The sequence below is a fragment of the Oncorhynchus masou genome, chromosome 31, assembly GCF_036934945.1.
Source record: "Oncorhynchus masou masou isolate Uvic2021 chromosome 31, UVic_Omas_1.1, whole genome shotgun sequence".
Taxonomy (NCBI): Eukaryota; Metazoa; Chordata; class Actinopteri; order Salmoniformes; family Salmonidae; genus Oncorhynchus; species Oncorhynchus masou.
In genome coordinates this window covers 24,178,514-24,201,919 of record NC_088242.1, presented here as the reverse complement: position 1 = coordinate 24,201,919, position 23,406 = coordinate 24,178,514, and the positions used below count along the sequence as shown (strand labels likewise).

At 42.4% G+C, this 23,406-nt stretch overlaps 2 protein-coding genes across 3 annotated transcripts in view; both read right to left on the bottom strand.

Moving 5' to 3' along the window:
* The window catches only part of LOC135523607 (protein tweety homolog 2-like), a 113,181-nt gene extending 95,508 nt beyond the window's left edge, over positions 1-17,673 (bottom strand). For both annotated transcript variants that reach the window (XM_064950388.1, XM_064950389.1), the window contains exon 1: positions 17,248-17,673. In XM_064950388.1, the coding sequence (XP_064806460.1) occupies positions 17,248-17,376 (129 nt within the window). In that variant the 5' untranslated portion in view covers positions 17,377-17,673. The remainder of the gene's footprint in view (positions 1-17,247) is intronic.
* Positions 17,674-21,144: 3,471 nt separating this feature from the next.
* LOC135523606 (large ribosomal subunit protein eL38) lies at positions 21,145-23,140 on the bottom strand. The gene is made up of 5 exons (XM_064950387.1): positions 23,065-23,140; positions 22,831-22,857; positions 22,116-22,176; positions 21,797-21,919; positions 21,145-21,217 (listed from the first exon to the last, which is right to left on the bottom strand). The coding sequence occupies exons 2-5, from the start codon at positions 22,831-22,833 to the stop codon at positions 21,192-21,194; spliced, it is 213 nt and encodes a 70-aa protein (XP_064806459.1). The 5' UTR covers positions 22,834-22,857; positions 23,065-23,140; the 3' UTR covers positions 21,145-21,191.
* Between the last annotated feature and the right edge of the window lie 266 nt (positions 23,141-23,406).

Here is a 23,406-nt window from a genome sequence, read left to right as displayed (position 1 = left end):
GCCATAAAATATCCATCAAATGAGAAGGGTCTTGGTTTTCCATTACAACTGGACTAACAGTGTTTGTTCATTTTGAAACCGCATTACACATATGGCAAGTGGACTTGTGGGAAGTTATTTTCCTGATCTAAAAATGTATTTAATTTAACGATCCTATCATCCATCTGCGGACCCTTATAGCTAACCTAGCCACAGTTTGAAACCTCAGGGAGAGACAGAGCCAACAGAAACAAATACCATTAACAATCTAAACTCATACCCAGAGGCAGAATCCACTTTATCGACAGCGAAACAAACAAACAAACAGACAGACAAGCCAACAAAAGTAACTTGAGAGAATACAATGGTCATACTTCAGACAAACCATGCTCAGACCTAAACTGTCAGGCCAAAACTGGCAGCGGTCAGTTTCTCTTTTTCCCAGGAGGATAGACAGGTCAAATGTAGTTCCACAACAGTAGAGCCATAGTTTTAAACCCTGACCACTGTCCCATTTCCCGGCCCAACCCCATCACACGAGCCAGAGAAAATCTCAGCAATTGAGTGAAAATGTTTCAAATGACATAATCACAAATCAAAGGACAAAAGCTTAGCTCAGTGTAGACTTTAATAAACATAAAGACATCAAATGAAAGGACTTTCAGTGCATTCAGAATGTATTCACACCCCTTGACTTTTTCCACCTTTTGTTACATTACAGCATTATTCTAAAATGTATTAAATATTTTTTTTAAACTCATCAATCTACACAAAATAACCCATAATGACAAAGCAAAAACAGGTGTCTAGATCTTTTTGAAAACGTATTAAAAAAAAACCTGAAATATCACATTTACATAAGTATTCAGCCCCTTTACTCAGTACTTTGTTGAAGCACCTTTGGCTGGGATTACAGCCTCTAGTCTTCTTGGGTATGACGCTACAAGCTTGGCACATCTGTACTTAGGGAGCTTCTCCAATTCTTATCTGCAGATCCTCTCAAGCTCTGTCAGGTTGGATGGGGAGCATCGCTGCACAGCCATTTTCAGGTCTCTCCAGAGATGTTCGATCAGGTTCAAATCCTGGCTCTGGCTGGGCCACTCAAGGACATTCAGAGACTTGTCCTGAAGCCACTCCTGCATTGTCTTGGCTGTGTGCTTAGGGTCATTGTCCTGTTGGAAGGTGAACCTTTGCCCCAGTCTGAGGTCCTGAGTGCTCTGGAGCGGGTTTTTATCAAGGATCTCTCTGTACTTTTCTCTGTTCATCTTTGCCTCGATCCTTACTAGTCTCCCAGTCCCTGCCTCTGAAAAACATCCCCACAGTATGATGCTGCCACCACCATGCTTCACCGTAGGGATGGTGCCAGGTTTACTCCAGATGTGATGAATGGCAATAAGAAAAAAAAAAGAGTTCACTCTTGATTTCATCAAAGCAGAGAATCTTGTTTCTCATGGTATGAGGGTACTTTAGCTGCCTTTAACTCCAAGCGGGCTGTCATGTGCCTTATACTGAGGAGTGGCTTCCGTCTGGCCACTCTATCAGAAAGGCCTGATTGGTGGAGTGCTGCAAAGATGGTTGTCCTGCTGGAAGTTTCTCCCATCTCTACAGAGGAAATCTGTGGCTCTGTCAGAGTGACCATCGGGTTATTGGTCATCTTCCTGACCAAGGCCTTGCTCAGTTTAACATAACAAAATGTGGAAAAGGGATGAGGTCTGAATACTTTCCAAATGCACTGTAGATATTCGATATCATCTCTACATTGGATGGGAAAGAAGGAGAAACACCCCACATGCTTTTTCCTCATAACTCCAGCCACAAGAATTCTCATGTCCCATATCGTAGGACGTCTGCTGTTGAATCAACACCATGTTGTTTATTTCAATGGCTCACACACAATGGTTCTTTCATCTATATAAGATGGGGGGAGAGGCAGAGATGAGAGAACCACTGATAAACAGATGAAGGAGGTAGCAAAGGAGGGAGGAAGGAAGGAGGAATGAAGACAACAGAAAGGAGGAGGTCTGTAGGAAGGGATTGTTTGTAGGCACTGAAGCGGAACATTATTCCCAAGGAGTCTCTGGAGGCAAAGCCATAAGGCAGAAAGATCGGTGTATGTGTGTGTGTTCTAGTAGTGTGTAAGTGCATAACTGAAAGTCTATTCATTCGGCCTATATCACTCCACGCAGCCATGGCACACTTATAGAACGTGTGAGCGGCCTCTTAAAGTGCTTTTTATAGAAACACGTGTTTGTGGCGTACAACTGAGATTGGACGGCTAGACGTGGTTGGCAGACATCTTTTGTCCCGATGCAAACGATTCTTCTTTCAGCCTGGCTGGCTATCTGAGAATCTCCACCAAGCCCCGGTGTCAAATTAAACCAAGTTCTCTACAATTAGGATATATAGAAGTGGTTATAGTCAGTCAGCACACATATTCTAGCCTGGTTAAATCAGATTAGAGGCTGTGGTCATTCCACATGTATTGTAGCCTGGTTAAACCAGATTAGAGGCTGCGGTCATTCCACATGTATTCTAGCCTGGTTAAACCAGATTAGAGGTTGCGGTCATTACACATGTATTCTAGCCTGGTTAAACCAGATTAGAGGCTGCGGTCATTCCACATGTATTGTAGCCTGGTTAAACCAGATTAGAGGTTGCGGTCATTCCACATGTATTGTAGCCTGGTTAAACCAGATTAGAGGTTGTGGTCATTCCACATGTATTATAGCCTTGTTAAACCAGGTTAGAGGTTGCGGTCATTCCACATGTATTGTAGCCTGGTTAAACCAGATTAGAGGCTGCGGTCATTCCACATGTATTCTAACCTGGTTAAACCAGATTAGAGGCTGCGGTCATTCCACATGTATTGTAGCCTGGTTAAACCAGATTAGAGACTGCGGTCATTCCACATGTATACTAACCTGGTGAAACCAGACTAGAGGATGCGGTCATTCCACATGTATTCTAGCCTGGTTAAACCAGACTAGAGGATGCGGTCATTCCACATGTATTCTAGCCTGGTTAAACCAGATTAGAGGCTGTGGTAATTCCATTACTCTAGAATCTGCATAAAGAAAATACCGTAAAACTTCAATTAAACATAAGAGCCTCAAATAGCCGATTGTCCCTTTCATTAGCCGGACAACGGCACACATTTCAGAAAATTAACACCTGTTTCAAATAAACGCTGGGTCTAAATGAATTGTTTACAAGGTTTAATGTTGGATTTGTTACATTACTTAATTCAGTAATGACTCCGTTTTTATAGCCAGTAAAACCGTAGACTGGTCATCAGACTGTTACATAACCATCACTAGCACATAGACTTTAAATCACTGGCCACATTAATAATGGAACACTAGTCACTTTAATAACGTTTACATATTTTGCATTACTCATCTCATATGTACAGTGGGGCAAAAAAGTATTTAGTCAGCCACCAATTGTGCAAGTTCTCCCACTTAAAAAGATGAGAGAGGCCTGTAATTTTCATCATATGTACACTTCAACTATGACAGACAAAATGAGAAAAAAAATCCAGAAAATCACATTGTAGGATTTTTTATGAATTTATTCGCAAATTATGGTGGAAAATAAGTATTTGGTCACCTACAAACAAGCAAGAATTCTGGCTCTCACAGACCTGTAACTTCTTCTTTCAGAGGCTCCTCTGTCCTCCACTCGTTACCTGTATTAATGGCACCTGTTTGAAGTTGTTATCAGTATAAAAGACACCTGTCCACAACCTCAAACAGTCACACTCCAGACTCCACTATGGCCAAGACCAAAGAGTTGTCACAGGACACCAGAAACAAAATTGTAGACCTGCACCAGGCTGGGAAGACTGAATCTTCAAAAGGTAAGCAGCTTGGTTTGAAGAAATCAACTGTGGGAGCAATTATTAGGAAATGGAAGACATACAAGACCACTGATAATCTCCCTCGATCTGGGGCTCCAGATCTCACCCCGTGGGGTCAAAATGATCACAAGAACAGTGAGCAAAAATTCCAGAACCACACGGGGGGACCTAGTGAATGACCTGCAGAGAGCTGGGACCAAAGTAACAAAGCCTACCATCAGTAACACACTACGCTGCCAGGGACTCAAATCCTGCAGTGCCAGACGTGTCCCCCTGCTTAAGACAGTACATGTCCAGGCCCGTCTGAAGTTTGCTAGAGAGCATTTGGATGATCCAGAAGAAGATTGGGAGAATGTCATATGGTCAGATGAAACCAAAATATAACTTTTTGGTAAAAACTCAACTCGTCGTGTTTGGAGGACAAAGAATGCTGAGTTGCATCCAAAGAACACCATACCTACTGTGAAGCATGGGGGTGGAAACATCATGCTTTGGAGCTGTTTGTCTGCAAAGGGACCAGGACGACTGATCCATGTAAAGGAAAGAATGAATGGGGCCATGTATTGTGAGATTTTGAGTGAAAACCTCCTTCCATCAGCAAGGGCATTGAAGATGAAACGTGGCTGGGTCTTTTAGCATGACAATCATCCCAAACACACCGCCCGACCAACGAAGGAGTGGCTTCGTAAGAAGCATTTCAAAGTCCTGGAGTGGCCAAGCCAGTCTCCAGATCTCAACCCAATAGAACATCTTTGGAGGGAGTTGAAAGTCTGTGTTGCCCAGCAACAGCCCCAAAACATCACTGCTCTAGAGGAGATCTGCATGGAGGAATGGGCCAAAATACCAGCAACAGTGTGTGAAAACCTTGTGAAGACTTACAGAAAACATTTGACCTCTGTCATTGCCAACAAAGGGTATATAACAAAGTATTGAGATAAACTTTTGTTCTTTAAAAGGAGCCTCAAAGGTCTGTGAGAGCCAGAAATCTTGCTTGTTTGTAGGTGACCAAATACTTATTTTCCAGCATAATTTGCAAATAAATTCATAAAAAATCCTACAATGTGATTTTCTGGATTTTTTTCCTAATTTTGTCTGTCATAGTTGATGTGTACCTATGATGAAAATTACACTTTTTAAGTGGGAGAACTTGCGCAATTGGTGGCTGACTAAATACATTTTTGCCCCACTGTATATATTGTATTTTATTCTATTCTACTGTATCTTAGTCTATGCCGCTCTGACATTGCTCGTCCATATATTCATATATTCTTAATTCCATTCCTTTACTTAGGTTTGTGTGTATTGTTGTGAAATTGTTAGATATTATTTGTTAGATATTACTGCAGGATATATATATTACTGTTGGAGCTAGAAACACAAGCATTTCACTACACCCGCAATAACATCTGCTAAACACGTGTATGTGACCAATAAATTGGATTTGATTTTGATTTGATTTATTTTAGACGACTTTTGTTGGACACACACCAGAGGCAGCCCCATTCCTTGTCTCCTTCACCCTTTTCAGATTGCGAACATACCGGTTCCAAATCCTTTTCCATGTTTCTTTCATGTCAGTATCGATGTTCAAATTTTGTGATATCCGTGATATCTCCCTTCAGCTGTTTTCTTTTGCGTGCTTCTCTGAATACAACCGCATCGAAGGGTTGTAAAAGTTCTCGTACAGTATGTCTCACCAGTTTGGACAGACGCTCCTCGAAACTGGACAGAGACACTTCTTCAATCACAGTCCACTCCAAAAGACATCCATCCCTACACAGGCTCAGGGGCCTGTGATGGAGGTACATTCACCGACAGGATTTCTTGCACGGCCTTGGCTGTGAAATCACGAAGACCCCAAAAACGTTCAGCGGCTTTCACAATGACTCACATTTTCTTAGACTTCTTCTCCGATTGTGCTGTACAGTTTATGACCATTGCAATAAAAAATACAAAGTCCACATTTTTAACATTTAGCATTTCACTGTCCCTCAATTGATGAGAACCCTTCACTGTCATGGTGGCTCGACTACTGTTGTTTCTTCCCCGACACTCGTTCCTTCCAATCTCCTCACCGCCTCCATATAGGAGACACGCTGGACACTCCTCACCCCTGCCACCTCATTCTCCTTCACCCTAACAGGGCACTCCAGGAATTCAGACGCATGTTCACCTCCATAGTTGCAGCATTTCGCTTCATCTGGCATACGATACTCTTCCCACTTGACACATGACCAAATCTTTTACATGTATGACACTGAAGGGGCTTGTGCACAAAAGCTCTAACAGGGTATCTCATGAATCCTAACTTTTTATGAGAAGGGAGAGACTCTTCATCAAAGAACAGTAACAAACGAGTCTAGCAGTTTCCACCACAGCTTTACTTTTCTTGTATCCCTTTGTATTTGCCACTGAAACCCACTCATTCTCACTTTCTGTACTGTTAGCTTCATCCACCTCAGTTTCCTCTTCCATCCAATCGTGTTTCTCGTCCTAGCGAAGAAGCAGAACGTCCATCTCTTACGTATTCTGTGTAGACTTCTTAATACACAGCATGCTTTGTAATGGTTCATTTTTGCATGTACATTAACATTTAGTTCATTTAGCAGTAGCTCTCATCACACTGTAGTGCCATCAGACTTTTGATCCCAATGTAGGGTAAAAGGGGGCCACAAAATTGTGAACAGCTATAAAGAAACGTATTACAAATACACAGAGATGCTGCCCATCTATGGCTATAGGTTACTCTGATCTACAGTGGGCCATCGACCGAGAGCAGGCCTGTATGGCAGGAGGAGGGGTTTTGAGGTGAACTGAGTGGAGTTGAAAGGCCAGTGAGTGTCTGATCCTCTCCTAGTCATCCCTGGGTTATTAACAATGTTGGATAAGGTCTTAACATGTTAAAACCAACAGGTGACTACTGTTTCCATTTGAACATGGGATATTTTTGCATAATGACCACATGTACAGTCTGTAGTAGTACTACTGTGGGCCATGCCCTGTACCATCTGCACACCTCTCTAACCGGTTGTGCATAAATCAACCACGTAGTGAGAGTCCAATCGAGCTAAATGATAACTTGAGATGGACCATATTGAGTAGGGCTGGGAATGGCTAGAGACCTCATGATATTATCACGATACTTAGGTGCCAATAGGATGTTACTGTCTGGTGTGAGTCCTCCCATCTAATATTAAATACATCAAAAACAAAAGGCATGGTGATGACTTCGGAAGGAACACTACCATGCACACACCATCACTGATAAAAAGGTGAGCCTGTTGAAATAGTGGAGGAGTACAAATACCTTGGGCTAGTTATTGACAACAAACTGTCCTGGGAACAATGTACTGACGCTATATTTAAGAAAGGCCAACAGAGACTGTATTTTCTACAGAAACTGAACTTTTTTTAAGGTTGATCTAACCATCATGGTTCTCTTTTATGAATCATTCATTGAGAGCATTCTGTCCTACTGCTTGACCTGCTGGTTTGGGAATATCAAGGTTGCACAGACAAATAGGTTGGGCAAGATAGTCAGGACTTGCAGAAAAATCATTGGGCAGCAACAGCAAGGGCTGTCATCTCTCTACCTGGGCAGAGTCCTTCATAAGGTGAATAAAACAGTGGTTGACTCTTCCCATCCACTCCACCCTGAATTCCAGCTCCTCCCCTCTGGACCTACATACAGACTACCGAAGGTAAAAAAAAATAACATGCAATTCTGCAACTTAACAAATGTTGGACTAATTGCACTTAGCACTTGCACTATGAAATTGCACTTACCCTGCCTATTTGTTTGTAAATATCCTTTGCTCTTTATTTGACATTTTTAGATGTTATATGTTTTATGGCTGCTGCAAGATGATTAGCCTCTGAGGACATTAAAGCTTTCTGAATCTGAATATGGATATGTATTGCGTATCTTACGATTCTATATGTATTGTGATTCTATATGTTATTTTATTGCGATTTGATGTTCCAAATATATTGCTCACTATACAGTATGTCTGCTCCAGAGAGACAAGAGCGAGCATAAGCCAACTAGTTTTGATCAGTCATGAAAATAAAAGTGCTGAAAATGAATTGGCTCCCCTATTTCAAAAGAACATGTAAAACAAGCTATGAAGGAAAAATACTGGTGTTTTGGTGCAGATACAGCAAACTAGGGCAAAAATAATATTGCGATATTGTCAACTGTATATTTTTTCCCCCTATCTCGAATATTGAGTCAGTGGGACAAATCTTTGGATAGTCTAATCTACATACAGTAGTGTTGGCCACCTGACAGGATATGACATCAAAGTCAGCTAGCAGGAAGGAAGAACCCCAATGTGGCCAGCCCTGCAGGGTCCTGGTGTGTTTGTGCGTGCCCTGTACCACAGCTGCCCAACCCTGACCTGTGTTATCACAGTCTCCCAAGAGGGTCTCAACAGTACAGCTCCTAAAGAACCTCTCCATGGACTGATAGGTTACGACTCAAATGTCACGTCATAGGGCTTGGGTCAACATTTGTATACTATATAGGGAATAGGGTGCCATTTGGGATGCAGATATAAACATACAGCTGCAGGTTTATACAGCTGACTCAACGTTTTTGCCTATGAGATGAAGCCTAAGTATTTCCATACAGTACATTAGCAGCTATTTAGCACCAATGACATGATTTATTTACAAGTTAGGCCTATTACCTGTTGTTTCTGACCATTTGCCAAAAGACTAAGATATTCAACAAATAAATGATGTAACGGTCGTAACAACTTGCTTGCCTTGCCTCAGTTGTGGGCCTCTAGTGAAGACTCTGATCCAATTGAATTGCATAATACAAACATAAACCACACCACATCCCTGTTCCCTCTCATGAACAGCTTTGGGTCACAGAGCAGGGAAGGAAGTGGATGAATCATATGGATAGGGACCCTTTGACCTATCCACTCCTCTGTAATGAGACATTTCTTCCTCTCTGACGAACACACACACACACACACACACACACACACACACTCTGAGGCTGGCAGTGCGATATGAGGAGAAATAGGGCGCTGACCTATTTTTGTGAGAACTCTTTTTGGGCTGTGCCCTCCTTTCTTGTTCTGGTGAGTGAGATGAGGAGCAGTACAGATCTTACTGCAGGGAACGCAATGCATGCTGAGGCCAAAATGACTAACACGTGACTAAAGACATAGACAAATGAATTGTAGCTATCTAAAATTCATTAGCTTCTACACAGACATCCAACAAAAGTCCAAAGACACATACCAAACAGAAGACATGATGCTAAAACATTAAAACATTATTTTTGTCCGAAGAGCATTAGGCTAAATTACCATTGAGGAACATTCTGCAGTTCATTCATTTCTCAGGTCAGGTCAGGTGATTCACATGAGCAGTGTTCTTTCTGTCCAAGGGTGGGTGAGAATCTACAGGCCAGGCATACTTGAGAATCAGCAATCCTTTCCATAATACACACACATACTAAACCCAACAGAAAGAAAGCAGCCCTCACTAAGACCGTGACCCTGAATTCCACCTCATTCTTCTGTGGACCACAGCCAACCAGCCAACCGGAGGAATTCACAAACATTGGCTCTGCTCAAACTGGCCAATTACAGCTCATTCTGACATGCAGTCTGAGCCATGCATGGGGAGCCACTCAATAACCTCCCTCTACAGTCTGACTGTGTGGAGAGATCGACGACAGCAATATCTGCTCAAACTGAGTAGAGAGAATTGGATACCGTCTTGTTTCCTAATTTGAATTCTTTATTGTCTAACACTTAGCTTTCTACATTGAATAGGCTAAAGTTTGTTCGGTCACCATAGCACTGTCTGTAGAAAGGAATCATATCCTCAACCAACCAGCAGTTCTACTGTATTCAATACAGTACAATACAGTACAGAGAGGCGTGTACGTGGATACATTTAGACACATTATTGACTTACTCCGGCTTTTGGTGCCAGACAGAGTAGCGCATAGCCGGTTCCACAATGCATTGGTGGGCGAGTAGGCTGATTGGAGTCAATTCTCTTTCAATATGGTCACTGACCTGCAATTAAGGGATAATAAAGAGGGACTAGTGATCTTCAGTGTCCATCAGTTCTACTGACTATCACCAGTAATAGCATGGTCAAAGCAGCTGTAGTGATCAATAATCACTGTGGGAGCCATAACTTATGGAATGTTATGGTCTGACTACTGTGTCAATTTATTGCCTTCAAATTGCAGCATTACTGCAAAGAAGCCTAGTACAGGGACAGATTGAGATAGCAGCGTGTGACCAGCTAGCGTACTGTCTGTGTGTCTGTACGTGTGTGTATGTTCGGGCGCGTGTGGAAGGCTAGTGTAGCGTAGTGCTCTAAAGTTCCACCCCTCGCTATGGGCTATCAGGCTGCATGGTGGTGGTTGATGGTCGTACCAGCAGGATTCAGTGGTCTCCCATGGAGATCCTTCATCCTCTCTCCTCCCACCCCTAACAGCCCTGACTTTCCCCTCTCCCCACGCTGTCACAGCTAATGGAAACAGACAGCTACAGAGACCAGCACTCCCCCCCCCCTCTCGCTCTCACTCATACCATAGTCAGTTCGGAGCGCTGAGTAGGGGTTTCTCTCCCTATCCCCATCTCTCTCCCCCTCTCTCTCTCTCTTTCTCTCTCTCTCATACCACAGCCATTTCCTTCCTAGTGTTAAGTGCTCTGTGGACTGACAGTGTGAGGGTGGGAGTCGGAAGAGGAGGGTTGGTGGGCCTATCTGGTCTCAGGAGAAATTAATAGGGATAAATGTGTACTACATGACCAAAAGTATGTGGACACCTGCTTATCAAACATCTCATTCCAAAATCATGGGCATTAATATGGAGTTGGTCCACACTTTGCTGATATAACAGCCTCAACTCTTCTGGGAAGGCTTTCAACTAGATGTTGGAACATTGCTGCAGGGACTTGCTTCCATTCAGCCACAAGAGCATTAGTCAGGTCGTGCACTGATGTTGGGGCAGGTAGCGTTCTTCCGGCATCTGCCAAACCCAGATTCATCCGTCGGACTGCCAGGTGGTGAGGGGTGATTCATCTCTCCAGAGAACACGTTCCTATTGCTCCAGAGTGTCACGTTCTGAACTTAGTTCTTTTGTTATATGTCTTTGTTTTAGAATGGTCAGGGCGTGAGTTGGGTGGGTTGTCTATGTTAGTTTTTCTATGATTTGCTATTTCTGTGTTTGGCCTGGTATGGTTCTCAATCAGAGGCAGCTGTCAATCGTTGTCTCTGATTGAGAACCATATTTAGGTAGCCAGCTTTCTGTTGTGTTTCGTGGGTGATTATTTTCTGTCTTTGTGTATGTTACCAGACAGGACTGTTTCGTTTCGTTGTTTCATTTATTGATGTTGTTATTTTGTACTTTTCAGTATTCTATTGAAAGTAAGCAATATGAACACGTACCACGCTTCGCATTTGTCCTCCGATCCTTCCTGCTACTCCTCCTCAGAAGAGGAAAACCCTTAGAGTCCAAAACGGCGAGTTTTACACCACTACAGCTGACGCTTGGCATTGCACATGGTGATCTTAGGCTTGTGTGCGGCTAATCGGCCATGGAAACCCATTTCATGAAGCTCCCGATGAACCAGAGGCAGTTTGGAACTCGGTAGGGAGTGTCTCAACACTCAGCTGTCCTGATCTGTGAGCTTGTGTGGCCTACCACTTTGTGGCTGAGCTGTTGTTCCTCCTAGACGTTTCCACTTCACAATAACAGGGCCAGCTCTAGCAGGGCAAAAAAAAATACGAACTGACTTGTTGGATTGGTGGCATCCTATGACAGTGCTACGTTGAAAGTCACTGAGCTCTTCAGTAAGGTCAGTCTACTGCCAATGTTTGTCTATTTTTTTCCTCATCAATCTACACACAATACCCCATAATGACGAAGTGAAAGTTTTATTTTTTATTTTTCTAAATCTATTACAAATGAAAAACAGAAATACCTTATTTACATAAGTATTCAGACCTTTTGCTATGAGACTCGAAAATTGAACTCAGGTGCATCCTGTTTCCTTTGATCAGCCTTGAGATGTTTCTACAACTTGATTGGAGTCCACCTGTGAAAAATGCAATTGATTGGACATGATTTGGAAAGGCACACAACTGTCTATATAAGATCGCACAGTTGACAGTCCAAGTCAGAGCAAAAACCAAGCCATGAGGTCGAAGGAATGGTCTGTAAAGCTCAGAGACAGCATTGTGTCAAGGCACAGATCTATGGAAGGGTACCTAAAAAATGAATGCAGCATTGAAGGTCCCCAAGAACACAGAGGCCTCCATCATACTTCTATTTTTATTTATTTTTTTAACCATTTTTCTCCCCAATTGGTAGTTACAGTCTTGTCTCATCAGGGCAACTCCCGTACAGACTCGGGAGAGGCAAAGGTTAACCTCTTACACCTATGGTGGCGCTATTTCATTTTTGGAAGAAAAACGTCCCCGTTTTAAACAAGATATTTTGTCACAAAAAGATGCTCGAACGTGTCCAGAAATACAAATATCTTCTCTGTGCGTGCCCTTTAACGTGAGCTTCAGGCAAAACCAAGATGACTTGGCATCCAGGAAATGACAAGGATTTTGAGGCTCTGTCTTTCATGATCTCCTTATATGGCTGTGAAAGAAGGTGTCTGCAGCATTGTGACGTATTTGTAGGCAGATCAAATGTCAATGAAGATATGTGAAAAAACACCTTGAGATTGATTCCAAACAACGTTTGCCATGTTTCGGTCGATATTATGTAGTTAATCCGGAAAAAGTTTCACGTTGTAGGTGACTGCATTTTCGGTTCGTTTCGTGGCCAGGCGCAATGTACCTTTTGTGAAAATGTTGCGTGCCGGTCCTCCGAAACACAACCCAACCAAGCTGCACTGTTTCTTGACACAATGCCCACTTAACTCAGAAGCCAGCCGCACCAATGATGCAGAGGAAACACCGGACAACTGGAGACTGCACCCGGCCCGCCTCAGGAGTCACTAGTGCACAACAGGACAAGGAGATCCTTGCCGGCCAAACCCTCCACTAACCTGGAAGACGCTGGGCCAATTGTGCGCCACCCCAAGGGTCTACTGGTCGCGGTTGGCTAAGAGAGAGCCTGGACTTGAACCCAGAATCTCTAGTGGCACAGCTAGCACTGTGATGCAGTGCCTTAGACCAATGCCCCACTCGGGAGGCCGCCTCCATCATTCTTAAATGGAAGAAGTTTGGAACCAAGACTGAACTCTTTGGCCTGAGAGTCGGTTAGGACATCTACTTTGTGCATGACACAAGTAATTTTCCCAACAATTGTTTACAGACAGATTATTTAACTTATATTTCACTGTATCACAATTCCAGTGGGTCAGAAGTTTACATACACTGAGTTGACTGTGCCTTTAAACAGCTTGGAAAATTCCAGAAAATTATGTCATGGCTTTAGAAGTTTCTGATAGGCTAATTGCCATAATTTGAGTCAATTGGAGGTGTACCTGTGGATGTATTTCAAGGCCTACCTTCAAACTCAGTGCCTCTTTTCTTGACATCATGGGAAAATCAAAAGAAATTAGCCAAAACCACAGATAAACAATTGTAGACCTCCACAAGTCTGGTTCATCCTTGGGAGCAATTTCCAAACACCTGAAGGTACCACGTTCATCTGTACAAACAATAGTACGCAAGTATAAACACCATGGGACCACGCAGCCATCATACCGCTCAGGAAGGAAACAAGTTCTGTCTCCTAGAGATGAACGTACTTTGGTGTGAAAAGTGCAAATCAATCCCAGAACGACAGCAAAGGACCCTGTGAAGATCCTGGAGGAAACAGGTACAAAAGTATCTATATCCACAATAATAAAACGAGCCCTATATCGACATAACCTGAAAGGCCGCTCAGCAAGGAAGAAGCCACTGTTCCAAAACCACCATAAAAAAGCCAGACTACGGTTTGCAACTGCACATGGGGACAAAGATCGTACTTTGTTGAGAAATGTCCTCTGGTCTGATGAAACAAAAATAGAAGTGTTTGGCCATAATAACATTATGTTTGGAGGAAAAAGGGGGAGGCTTGCAAGCCGAAGGACACCATCCCAACTGTGAAGCACGAGGGTGGCAGCATCATGTTGTGGGGGTGCTTCGCTGCAGAAGGGACTGGTGCACTTCACAAAATAGATGGCATCATGGGAGAGGAAAATTACGTGGATGTATTGAATCAACATCTCGAGACATCAGTCATGAAGTTAAAGCTTGGTTGCAAATGGGTCTTCCAAATGGACAATGACCCCAAGCATATTTCCAAAGTTGTGGCAAAATGGCTTAAGGACAACAAAGTCAAGGTATTGGAATGGCCATCACAAAGCTCTGACCTCAATCCGATAGACAAATTGTGGGCAGAACTGAAAAAGCGTGTGCGAGCAAGGAGGCCGACAAACCTGACTCAGTTACATCAGCTCTGTCAGGTGGAATGGGCCAAAATTCCCCCAACTTATTGTCAGGACCCGGTTACGAACCCGGGTCTCCGGAGTGAGAAACAGTCACTTAACCAACTGAGCCACGAATAGTCAGCAGAACCAGGAGAGGAGGCAGACACAGCAGTACTTGAGACGGTGTATTTAATAAAGTAAAAAGTGAAGTCCTTCAGGAAAACATGTAACTCCACAACCTCAAAAGGAATTCCACAAGAACAAGGTAATCCACAAGGTAATCCTCCAAGACAAAAAGGTAAATCCACAAGGTGTTAGGTAAAGCATAAAAAGCCTCAAAAGATACTCAAAAATAAATAAACAAGAACAAAAAAACAGAATTCCACAAGAGCGTCCACCGGGATCAACAAGAGTACACAGAATACTAGGGCTGGGTGCTAACATACAAACACAGAGCAAAGAACTGAGGGAAACTAAGGGTTTAAATACAATCAGGGGAAACGAGGCACAGGTGCAAATAATAATGGGGATCAAGGGAAAGCAAAAGGTCAAAAAGCACAATGGGGGCATCTAGTGACCAAAAACCGGAACAACCCTGGCCAAATCCTGACACTTATTGTGGGAAGCTTGTGGAAGGCTACCCGAAACGTTTGACCCAAGTTAAACAATTTTCGGCAATGCTACCAAATAAACTCAGCAAACATTTTTTTTCAGCTTTACACTGAGGCCTGTACTCTGGAGTGGGATAGATTTGGAGGTGGAGGGTCCGTCATGGTCTGGGCCGGTGTGTCACAGGCAATCTCAACGCTGTGCGTTACAGGGAAGACATCCTCCTTCCTCATGTAGCACCCTTCCTGCAGACTCATCCTGACATGACCCTCCAGCATGACAATGCCACCAGCCATACTGCTCGTTCTGTGCGTGATTTCCTGCAAGACAGGTATGTCAGTGTTCTGCCATGGCCAGCAAAGAACCCAAATCTCAATCCCATTGAGCACGTCTTGGACCTGTTGGATTGGAGGGTGAGGGCTAGGGTCATTCCCCCCAGAAATGTCCGGGAACTTGCAGTTGCCTTGGTGGAAGATTAGGGTAACATCTCACAGCAAGAACTGGCAAATCTGGTGCAGTCCATGAGAAGGAGATGCACTGCAGTACTTAATGCAGCTGGTGGCCACACCCGATACTAACTGTTATTTTTGATTTTGACCCCCACTTTGTTCAGGGACACATTATTACATTTCTGTTAGTCACATGTCTGTGGAACTTGTTCAATTTATGTCTCAGTTGTTGAATCTTGTTATGTTCATACAAATATTTACACATGTTAAGTTTGCTGAAAATAAATGCAGTTGACAGTGAGAGGACGTTTCTTTTTTTGCTGAGTTGACTAATTGAGTGTATGTAAACTTCTAACCCACTGGGAATGTGATGATAGAAATAAAAGCTTCAATAATTTATTCTCTCTACTATTATTCTGACATGTCACATTCTTAAAATAAAGTGGTGATCCTAACTGACCTAAAACAGGGAATTTTGAAAAACAGAGTTGAAATGTAATTGGCTAAGGTGTAGGTAAACTTCTGATTACAACTGTGGGTATTTTAGCAGACCACCTTATCCAAAGCAACTTACAGTAGTGAGTGTATACGATTCCATATTTGTTCATACTGGTGCCCTGTAGGAATCAAACCCACAACCCTGACATTGCAAATGCTACGCGCTACCAACTGAGCCACACTGGACCTACATAGCTCCTCTCCCACTTTCTCTCCCCATCTCTCTACCCCCTCTCTGCTCGCTCACTATCCCTTTCTCTCTTCCTAACGCTTTCCCATTAAACTTGTTCACCCCCACAGCAAAGGTTCCACAATAATGACTTAATTACAACCAGCAGACATAGAGTGGGTGTCTCACTATAGCTGCTTTGAAAAAGTACTGTATGGTGTCTGCCCCTATTTTAGACTGTCTATTCTACACTGACTCTACACTATAGAAAATAACAGAATCCTTGAAATAAACCCAGTCTTTGTGGAAAGTAACAGCTGAAACATTACTCATCCCAAGGCTTGATTAGCCATTTAGAGGTTTGAGGAAACAATGTGCACGGTCTCTGTAGTTCAACCCAAGCCAAAAGCTAAACAGATTTATGCTATTGTAAAAACTACAAGCATCAACTCTGTTATGTGTGATTGCAAGATACATTTGAAATATACTGAGTCTGATGTTCACACATGATTACTTTCATTAAGTAGTGCCCTATATAAGGAATAGTAGGGTGGCATTTGGGATTAAGCCATAGAAACATGCTGGGGGTTCCCAAATGTATCAGCAAGATACTTAAGCAATAACGCCCGAGGGGGTGTGGTATATGCCCAATTTACCACGGCTAAGGGCTGTTCCTTACCACGACACAACACGGAGTGCCTGGACACAGCTCTTAGCCGTGGTATATTGGCCATATATTTAAAAAAAACAGAGTTGCCTTATTACTATAATAAACTGGTTACCAATGTAATTAGAGCAGTTAAAATAAATGTTTTGTCATATATGGTCTGATATACCACTGCTGTCAGCCAATCAGCATTCAGGGCTCATACCACTCAGTTTATAATAGACATTTGAGAATAGTCAGCTGAGAGATATAGAGTAGCCCAGAAATGACAATGATATTATATGTAATAACACAGATTAAATGTAATGTTCCAAATAAACATTGCATTGCAGACTGTCCTATAGGCCTATCAAACTTCTGCTGTTGGCAGAAATGATCAGATTCAGCAATTGGTTCATTTGATCATCCTGATGGAAGGGGATCTTTTGGGGGTTTAGACCATATCCAATAACACATCGCATATATTTATTTAAACCCTTGTTTTGACCAGAGCTCTATGGGTCCTGGTGAAAAGTAGTGCACTAATAAATAAGGTTCCATTTGGGATACAAATTATGAGACCCGGCGTGGGTCAAATCTGAGTCTGCACAACTAACCTGCTGGTAGTTCTGATCCTGGGGGGTGAAGGTGCTATCGATGGGCTGGAAGTTCAGGTTGACATGAGGAAAATTGTGTAGCCAATAAGTCCACCAAGGTGCAATATAATCATCCCGTATCGAAGACATCCCGGCACTAGTTTTGTTATCCAAGATCTAGTACAGTTCGTTTATTGTCTTTCGTAAACAGACAGCTCATCTGCTGTTGGAAGTATCCTCATCAGTTCCGTCTTCTGTAACAAAGCAATAATAAGCTATTATTATGGAAAAGCATGCTGGATAGTGTAGACCCGTTGAAACGCACAGTAGACAAAAGATGCAGGGAAGTCGTTAAAGGAAAGCATCCCAACATTATCTGGGAAAAATAAAATTAGCACGCCGTTTCAGCCACGGCCATCCTGTCCGCTGGTCCAGTCTTTCACATTTGAGCGATCCCACCACAGAAAAGAAATGTCCCTGTACGGGAGCGCGCATGAATAAGGGGCACGGGACACGAGGCGAAGGCGCGCAGAACCTGCAGGGAGCATAGACATATCCCAGGAACCTGAATGGTAGTCTAAGGAAAATAAGTAGAATGGGAAAAAGTATGGCATGGAAAGATGCAACTTATAGGCTAAAGATAGACATATTTTAATAAGATGTTATTTTTTTCCTGAATGTCAAAGTAATGTATAAGCAACAACTCAAATCAAAGTTTATTGGTCATGTACACAGATTTGCAGATGTTAACTCAGGTGCAGCAAAATGCTTGTGCTTCTAGCTCCAGAAATGAATGCAGTAATACCTAGCACATTTTTTTTAATTACAAAAAACACACACAATCCGCAAAAAAAAAGATACATTAAGAAGTATCAGAATGAGTAATGTCAGAAACCAGAATATAAATATATACACTGAGTGGACAAAACATTTGGAACAACTGCTCTTTCCATGACAGACTGACCAGGTAAATCCAGGTGAAAGCGATTATCTCTTATTGATGTCACCTGTTAAATCCCATCAGTGTAGATGAAGGGGAGGAGACAGGTTAACAAATCATGTTTAAGACTTGAGATAATTGAGACATTGATTGTGTATGTGTGCCATTCAGAGGATGAATCTGCACCCCTGCAGAGATGGCATTCAGGGAGTATGCCAGGAGACTCCAGGACACAGCCCACACTTTCGCCAATGACCAGCTTATGAGCGCAGGTGTGAGGCAGAAAATAAACAATAATGTGCACACCTGGAGGAGGCACTCTGAGTCTGGTGAGCTGGTCTGGGTTTACAGCCCCGAGAAAGAAAGGTCGTTGGCAAAAGCTGGACAGTCACTGGCTGTAGTTCTGCAGGGACAAATGTCCTTGAGTGGCCCAGCCAGGGCCCAGACTTGAACCACATCAAAAATCTCTGGAGACCTGAAAATAGCTGTACAGCGATGCTCCCTATACAACCTGACAGAGCTTGAGGATCTGCAGAGAAGAATGGGAGAAACTCCCCAAATACAGTTGTGCCAAACTTGTAGCGTCATATCCAAGAAGTCTTGAGGCTGTAATCGCTGCCAAAGGTGCTTCAACAAAGTACTTAGTAAAGGGTCTGAATACTTGCATCGATTTTATATTTCCTTTTTTTTTTAAATAAATGAGCAAACATGCTTTGTCATTATGGGGTATTGTGTGTAGATTGATGGAGGGAAAAAAAACATTTAATCTATTTTAGAATAGGGCTGTAAAGTAACATTTGGAAAGTCAAGAGGTCTGAATACTTTCCGAATGCACTGTACCTCAGAAAATTGCTTCTGTATAAGATTTGCATTTTCAATATTTGGCCAAGTCTTCAGTCTGCAATCAGCTTCTGTACATTGCCCCAGTGTTGACAGCATCCATAGTGGGTTCTCCAAAAGCAGAAGAGCCAATTCCCCTATTGCAAACACCCTATATAGTATGGGGAATAGGATTCTGGTAAAATGGTTTTACATTTGGAATAGGGTGCAATTTGGGATGCAAAACTTTTTATCCAAGCAGATCACAGTGGTGAGGCAGTCTGTCTAGTCTACTTTGTTGTAGACAGTAGCCAATGCTATGGTCATTCCAACAGTGTCCGATAAACTAAAACACTGTACAATATTAATGAGCCTGCTGTAACAAACAACATGAACGTTCTATGAAGTGGATGAGTCTTCTTATGAGACCGATTATGATCACTATGCACTGGTCTGACAGCTGGTATAGAAATCCAGCATTTTACCCATACACGTGCATGTCTATTGTGCCATACACTGCCTGTTCTTCAGTTAATCATGCTTAAGGAATTTAGCCTGCCAAACTTAACTTTCAATAATGGCCACAATTAGCATGTGGACATTCACTTTCCTTACCACTCCAGCCATCAGAAGAGTACTATAATAGCCTACATCTATTATAATATTCTTGTCCCTAAGGTATGAAATGCCATTGGGTAAACTAGTGGTGGAAAAAGTAAGATACATGTTTACTCATACACCCAAAATCCATTGCTATCAGAAACCAGGCCCAGGTCAATTCCAGGATCAGCATAACTGTGCGCGAATGCTTTTTTTTTTCTCATCTAGTTTACTATTTTGTCAACACCTCTACAACAACAAAAAATATATAAAGTGTTGGTCCCATGTTTCATGAACAGAAATAAAAGATGCCAGAATTGTTCCATAAGCAAAAGCGTATTTCTCTAATTTGTTTACATCCACGTTAGTGAGCATTTGTCCTTTACCAAGATAATCCATCCACCTGACGAGTGCAGCATATCAATAAGCTGATTAAACAATAGTCACACCTTGTGCTGGGAAAATACAAGGCCACTAAAATGTGCCCAACATAATGCCACATCTCTAGTTTTGAGAGCACATGCAATTGGCATGCTGACTGCAAGAATGTGTACTACAGCTGTTAGTGAATTGAATGTTCGGGCCTCCCAGGTGGCGCAGCAGTCTAAGGCGCTGGTTAAGCGAGCAATGTTAAGAAGCAGTGCATCTTGGCATGGTTGTTTCGGAGGATGCATGGCTTCTCAACCGTCACCTCTCCTGAGTCCGTAGGGGAGGTACAGCGATGGGACTTAACTACAAATTGGGGAGGGAAAAGTGGTAAATAATTGCTAATTTCTCTATCATAAGCCACCTCAGTCATTTTGAGGATTTGTCAGTATGTTTAACAGGCATCACAACCACAGGTAACCACGCCAGCCCAAGACCTCCACAACCAGCTTCACTTGTGGGATTGTCTGAGACAGCTGATGAAACTAAGTTCTCTATTAAAGCCCTTTTGTGGGAAAACTCACTTTGATTGGCTGGACCTGGTTCCCAAGTGGGTGGGCCTATGCTCCCCCAGGCCCACTACTAGCTGTGCACCAGCCCGGTTGTGTGAAATGCATAGATTAGTACCTAATGAATTTTTTGCAATTGACCGATTTCCTTATTTGAACTGTAACTCAGTAAAAGCGTTGACATTTTACTTTATATTTAGGTATAAATGAAGGCATCGGTCTTTGAGGTAAGCACAGGTCTATAAGAGATTGGATAGGTGTAAGCAGTCACCATGCTAGTAGCCACCAATTGCGATCTGATTACACCATTTCTGGAGTATTGGGCCCATCTGTAGTCAGTAACTTTGATTTGACAACTCCACAGATCCATGTCATTTCTTATTTTTAGGGACAGTTTTCCAGACGAGTAAGCCTAGTCCTAGACTAAATAGTATTTTCCATTTGAGAATCTTAATTGAAAGCGCTCCAAAATCCAGGAGTAGGCTTCATCTGTCTGGGAAACCAGCCCTTCAAATGAATCCATAGTAACTTAATTGGGCATACATTCACTGATGCCTTGCTCCAATTACGAGCCACAAAGCATTGACATATGTACTGTAGTGGCATAACATAACCAAGACAAAATTGTTTTCCTCTTTTTATTACAATTCACTGTACACAAAGATGGTCCTCTACTTGAGCTCCTTCACAGCCAGACCTGAAGAGAGAAATGAGAGATGGTTAAAAACTACATGTGCATTGTGTCCATCCTCACTGCATACTTTCAGTGGTAAAGTTACAAATGAACTATTAACATGATTAGACTGTTCAGGAAAGAGTAGAATGCTTAATCTCTAAATTTGGTATTGATATTTGACAACTTGAGGCAAGCAGTGTTTCTATCAGAACCCATCCCCCCTAAAAATCTATTTTTCTGTTTTGTCCAGATTGACAGCTAAAAACATTTAGGCATACACATGTCAGTGAACCGGTGGAACTCAATTTCTGATAGTCGAAATCAAGCACTAGGCCCATCATTATTCTAGCAAGCGTGTAAATGCACCACTAGCACCAAGCAGCATGTAGTGTTTGGACAACTTGCACAACAACCAATAGGATTACTTCATAACCACATTCAATTTGTAATCACTATGCATTGACAAGAGACACATCTTTAGACCGGACATTGTCACTACTCTTCGGGACCAAGGTCTTTCTAGACGTACCTATAAGACACAAGATGCATCGGTTTTACTATCCCAACTACAATCCATGTGATGAAAGATGAGAATCTTACCTGGGGGCAGGGACTGCTTCAGCTTCTCGGCCTTCTCCTTGTCCGTGATGACGAGGGTGTACAGGTACCTGCTGCAACGCACCTTGAACTTGACATTGTCCTTGTTCTTCTTGATCTTTACAGCTGTGGGACAACAGATGAATCTGAACATTCAACACCATGGTTTGCAGTTGGAATTAATGCAAAATACTATGTGGGGGGAGAAATCAAATTAGTCACATGCTTCGTAAACAGTGAAATGCTTACTTAAATTACTATAAATACCATCAGCTTTAGTCCGTCAGAAAAGCAGAGTAGTGGGCAACAATGCAATACTTACACTTGGCATCCTTCCTTCTTGCTGTAAGCAGGAAATCTTTTATTTCTTCAATTTTGCGTGGCTAAAATAAAACAGGGAAGAATAAGTACACAGCAGCTATACCATTTTCTGCAACAACTAATCACCCAACCAGAGGTAACCTCAACGTAAGGACCTTAACATGGCATGATAACTAGCTATGTTAGCAATGTGGTTAACTAGCCATGGGGAGAACACCTAAGTAAAAAGTAATATGAAGATTGTCAGTGGACCGGTGGAACTAAAGATTCTGGTTAAATCGAAAATTAGCACTAGGTCCATCCTTATTCTGGCAAGCGTGTAAATGCATCACATGCACGAGACAGCCTGTGATGTTTGGACAACTTGCGAAGACATGCTCTACTAACTAGAACATGGCTGACAGATATGCCTTTCAATGCAAATTATTACCGCTGGATTTGTTGACATTTCAGTTCACGTTAACGAAAGACACATTACACCACCTCAGTTTGTTAGTTAACAATGTACTAACGTTGGCTACCGTTAAGGCCGCACCGGCTGTGGCCCGTACAAGCGATTAGCCTACTCGGCTAGCTACCATAACTAGCTGTGACAACACGGCAAAGATAAATTAGCGGTAACGTTATGCCCATTTTCGTTAATCCGCACTAGGCTAATGAAAATGTTGTTTATCGTGCAATTATAGATATGTAAATGTAGCGAAAACGGTCCTCACCATCTTGCGGTGTCTGCGGACTGAAGCCTGGAACACGGAAGAAATACAAGGGTTAGTATACATATATTTAAGGTCGAATAACAATCCATGGAAAACTAAATAACTGCGGAATTATGTGGACTAATGTTTCTAAGATCTTTGTTGAATTATTTCGTGGATGTATTTGTCAGTTATAAGAAGGATGAATAATGATTTTACTTTCCATTCTGTATGTATGAAAAATGTGCAACTTACACAGCCTGCAAGAGAGGGGATGAAGAGGGTGGAACTTCCGCTGACGCAATCTTTATAGTCAAGTTACGGCGACTCATGGAGGACAAATGTAATACGGACTACTTTCTCCAAAGAGTATGGATGTACTGATATGTCTTTCCGTCAAAACGGAGGTTGTTGTCCACAAAGCGACACTGTCCTGATTATTCGATGACGGTTGTTGACGTCAACCGCCGGTATTCAATGGCGAGACGCTATGCTACTAGCCTTATGAAATTAATATGCATAGCCATTTCGAGACAACTCCTATATAACGCTTTTTTTCTTCTCGCAGTTGCTGTGATGTCACGTGTCCTACTTATA